The sequence below is a fragment of the Dreissena polymorpha genome, chromosome 10 (genome assembly GCF_020536995.1).
Source record: "Dreissena polymorpha isolate Duluth1 chromosome 10, UMN_Dpol_1.0, whole genome shotgun sequence".
In the NCBI taxonomy this organism is placed as follows: domain Eukaryota; kingdom Metazoa; phylum Mollusca; class Bivalvia; order Myida; family Dreissenidae; genus Dreissena; species Dreissena polymorpha.
In genome coordinates, this window is record NC_068364.1 from 5,670,111 (window position 1) to 5,675,141 (window position 5,031).

The window sequence follows — 5,031 nt, forward strand, 5'->3', positions numbered from 1 at the left end:
ATCCTACTCACCCCGGCGTAGGTGCGCGCATTGGAATGTTTGCGTACCACCTCGAATATATTTCCTATGTCCCTTGACATATTGCTTTCATACATGTATTTTGCTTCTTAACCAACATGACCCCAATGTATAAACAAAAGCAGATAACTGTATCAAGCATTTTGTAACAATTATGGCCTTTTTTTCACTAAGAATAAGCATATAATTGATAAATCTATTTTAAAGTTTGCGTACCACCTTTAAATTGCCACAACTTCTTTATTATGCTCTCCCCAAATTTTTTAAGGGGGGAGCATATAGTCGCCGCTTCGTCTGTCCGTCCGTGCACAATTTTTGTCTGGGCTATTTTATAGCAACTAATGACTGGAATTCAATTAAACTTAATGGGAAGCTTCACTACCAAGAGGAGACATGCATATTATCAGCCGGTTCTGGTCAGATGATTTTTCACAGAGTTACAATGTATGGCCCTATGAAATTTTCCATTAACTGTACATATAACGCGATCTACCTGTTGGCGTATTCGTTATAACTGGGAAAAATCTAGTTTTTGATTAAATCACGAAAAAGTGGTGTTTTTTATTGCGCAATCGCTATAAACACGTGGCTTGGCCGGAAGTACATGTAGCTTTAATAGCAACCCCAAGACAATTCACCCTCAGGAGACAATTAACGGGCTAGACAATTCAAATTAGATTTTTCATACCCCAATTTTTCGATTTTCGTAATCATTTTTGTCGTACCCAAATGTTTTTCGTACCCAAATTTGTTCGTACCTAAAAAAAAATGTGTACACATTATTTTCGTACCCAAATGTTTTTCGTACCCAAATTTTTCGTATCCAATTTTTTTGGTACCCAATTTTTTTGGTACCCCTTTTTTTTCGTGCCCATTTTTTTTTGTACCCATTTTTTTCGTACCTAAATTTTTTTTCGTACTAAATTTTTTTCGTAACAATTTTTTTTTCGTACCCATTTTTTTCGTACCCAAATGTTTTTTGTTCCCAATTGTTTTCGTACCCAATTTTTTTTCGTACCCATTTTTTTCGTACTCATATGTTTTTCGAACCCAAATTTGTTTGTACCCATTTTTTTTTTCGTACCAATCTTTTTCGTACCCAAATTTGTTCGTACCCATTTTTTTTTCATACCCATTTTTTTCGTACCAAAATAAAAAAATTCGTACCCATTTTTTTAGTACCCAAATTTGTTTCGTACCCAGATTTTTTTGTACCCAAATTTTTATTTGTACCCATTTTTTTCGTACCCAAATAGTTTTCGTACCCTAAGTTTTTTGGGTTCCTTTATTTTTTCGTACTCTAATTTGTTTTCGTAACCAAAATAGTTTTTTTTCCTGCCCATATTATGTTCGTAACCATTATTTTTTCGTACACAAATTTGTACGTACCCAAATTTTTTCGTACCCATTTGTTCGTACTCAATTTTTTTTCGTACACAAATTTGTTCGTACCTAATTTTTTATTCGTACCCATTTTTTTCGTACCCAAATAGTTTTTCGTACCTTTATTTTGTTTGTACCCTTTTTTTTTCGTACTCAAATTTGTTTTTGTACCCAATTTTTTTTTTTTTCGTACCCACTGCCCACATATTTTTTCGTACCAATTTTTTATTTTGAAATAATCGATTTTCAATTTGATATGAACTCTCCACTCATTCCATCCCGCGAAACCCTTAAGGTGTCGCAACTCTAGTAACACGTACAAGAAATACTAGTTTGCTCGGCGCAGGCTCGCGTGGTTACAATATTTCTTAATATAAAAACTCAACTAGTTTATCAAATTATATATGTATCGATTTTTGTCAGTTTTCAATAGAAATCATCTAAACAACCCAAAAAGTGTGTGCTTTTTAGGAAAGGGAGGGTTTCAGCCTAGGTTTAAAAGATCTACATCAAAGTTTTATTATAAAGGTTATGAACCTCTAAAATGCAATATGCAGTAACGTTAAAATATTCATATTTGTCAAATGTATTTTTCGTGGTTTATCTATTTAATCGTAAACCCCTTAAATGCGATATGCAGTATTCATATTTGTCAAATGTATTTCTCATGGGTTAAGCAATTAAAGTGTACATCCCTAAAAAGCAATAAGCAGTAACGCGGTATTCATATTTGTCAAATGTATTGTTCATGGGTTTAGCTATTTTATTATACACCCCTAAAATGCAATATGCATTTACGCAGTATTCCTATATGTCAAATGTATTGTTCATGGGTTTAGTTATTAAATTGTACGGGTACGCGCCTTTTGTTCTGTCTTGAAGAGACTTGAAGAGACTTGTTCGTAGTTTTGCAAAATGAAAATTAACAACAACATGTTATAAATTCTAAAAAGAATGTAAATAGTGTGATCCACAATAGAAAAATGACTACTGGCTAAGACAAATACTGAAAATATGGAAACTCATGAATCCAAATCGGCATTATAATAATATGATTCGCTTGGCTTTCCATTGATAATAGCGCGCATAATTATTTTGCTTTCAAATGTCACGGGTTCATACCCTTTGGAAGGCAATATTGTTTTATTGTTTCGTTTTTTTTAAATTAAAACAAGATGTGTTTGCGAAACACTTCGTCCCCCCCCCCCAATATATTTGACTTTTGGCCTCGAAGGATAACCTTGACCTTGACCTTTTACCTTTCAAAATGTGCAGCTTTATGAGATACACATGCGTTGCTATCTTCAATATTGCAAAAGTTATGGTCAATGTTGTACTTTGACGCAAACAAACCAACAAACAAACAAACAAACAGTCAGGGCAAAACCAATATGTACCCCAGTATATACTGGGAGGACATAATAATTATGATTATAGAATATGGATCATTATATAAATGTATTTATCTTAAGAAAAGAACAGCTCTTTACTTTTAAGTTAAAGTGTTCGTGTTTGGTCTAGGGGTTTTGACACATGTATGTATATAGTCTGCCACTAGTGGTTGGCGTTGTAATCCTCGTCGGAACTCGAGTTTCTGAGTTCATTTACCTGAAATAAACATAAGGCTTTTGATTTGCTTTTATTCATACTTATGAAATACGACGGACATAAATTATTTATATCAATATTTAAAACCCGATGTAATGTGTACGCCCGCTAATACATGCTGTACGTAAATGCAATTGCTCGCAAGATGAAATTGACATGAATCGGTTCATATCGTACAAAAGATGTAATTGCATTTATAGTGTAGCCTATCGGTAATCTGGTAGTTCAATGTCATTTTAGTTTTTGTTGATGTAAATAATTTTATTTTTTATATTAACTTGTATAAAACAATTGTCAGCATATATGCTATATTTTCTGCAAATAACTTTACAAGGAACCATTTGCTGATATAAGGACTAAGTTAATACATACGTTGGTTCCTGTGTTACCTGTTCGCCTACAATTACGTTTATGCACAATTTAATGTGTTTTATTAATATTTGCGATTTTAACATCATCAATTAATTGATGAAAAGTTGGCTGCATTTAAAGTGTTGCAATTGAGGCCAAAGACGGTGAATTACGAGCTTCGATTTGTATAGCTGTTAAGTCACACACACGGTTTAACACACATAACGGCAGATTCATGTTTAACATCGCACGTTTAGGTTTCATACACTCTTGACACATTTCAGGATAATTGCTGGAACAGTTATTGCACAGGTAAGCTGATGTAAAAAAATATAACAGTTGAATAACCTTTTAAGAACGAGGAACGCAAAAAAAAACTTTATTGTTCATAACATAAACAACCGTGCATAAATAAATAAATACGGTACATAGTTTCTAACATGTGACAAACAAATGATTTTTTCAAAGATAAAAATATTGGTATTATATTGAAATAAAAATCTAATAATTACATGTTTCGCACATCGCGTACATTACAAAAACGCGTTATTTTTTCGTACTTTTCTTGACAATTCATTTAAAGTATGTCACAGAGAGCATGCAGATGGAGTCATCTTAAGGTGAAAACTACGGCCCCACCTTAGTTTACTACCGCGATGAGTTGGCGCACTAGTGCCTAAGGGAAAGTGTACGTACCCTAGGGGCTAAGATTGCTTTCAGGTACTTTGCCCAGACATTTAAAACATATTTACCATAGGTTCATCGGCTAGAGATGAAGAAGTAGGACTGCTTTCATCGGACGGATGAATACCAGCAGACTGAAAATAATAAAGAAACATTTTGCTATGTAAGTGAACGGAATGGAATTCTCTATACTGACATTTGTCAAGACGACGAAATCACCATGTTGTTTGATTGTTTAAAGTTTTTTACAAAGCCCTTTACATTACAGAAAGCATGCACAGTTAATAACGATGTACTGTATCGCATTATGTACCATGAACATATTTTTATTTTACAACGGTCATTTTTAATCTTAGGTAAAACGGTCCATTACCATGAGATCTTTGAATACATTGCAATTAAATGGTTAATTTGTAAAATAAAAATCTATGCAATTTAGGTATTTATGTATTTATTATTTATTTATTTATGTATCTTTGTATCCGCCTCATTCATTTTCTTTAATATTTGAATATAACGTTGTAAAACAATGTACATATAGTGTGAATCGGCAATATATAATAATGTGAAGTATTATGAAAGTCGCAGAACTTTCTACTGTTTAAGGGTTATGACATATCGAATCGAACTTCATTCTACTATGACACACACGATTGAAACATCGTGTCTTTGAAATAATGCTTAGCTAATAATTATAGCCATTGGGAGTAAACAAAAGTTGTCAAATGATTTAAATTCAACGTTGAGAACAATAATTACTAAGTAAGGTCACGACATTTAAAAACACCGACAATATGGCTGATATAAAATATTAAGCGTTCATTTCCTTTCGCTGTTGCATTAATAACAAAACGTATGTCTCTTTTAAACACTATAGTATACACGGCAGTTAATCAAGGGCGCCAACTCTTTTTTATATGTTATTATAAACGAGTCAATAATCTTTCCGAAGTGGCGCAAAGGACCAGAAGTTTTTTTAATACCCGG

The 5,031-nt window shown here is 32.9% G+C and overlaps 1 protein-coding gene across 2 annotated transcripts in view; it reads right to left on the bottom strand.

Annotated features, from left to right (window-relative positions):
* Nucleotides 1-2,844: 2,844 nt before the first annotated feature.
* Nucleotides 2,845-5,031, bottom strand: part of LOC127847838 (uncharacterized) — an 11,362-nt gene continuing 9,175 nt past the window's right edge. For both annotated transcript variants that reach the window (XM_052380035.1, XM_052380034.1), the window contains exons 5-6: nucleotides 4,113-4,178; nucleotides 2,845-3,009 (exon numbers count right to left, since the gene is read on the bottom strand). In XM_052380035.1, coding sequence (XP_052235995.1) covers nucleotides 2,956-3,009; nucleotides 4,113-4,178 — 120 coding nt within the window. In that variant the 3' untranslated portion in view covers nucleotides 2,845-2,955. The remainder of the gene's footprint in view (nucleotides 3,010-4,112; nucleotides 4,179-5,031) is intronic.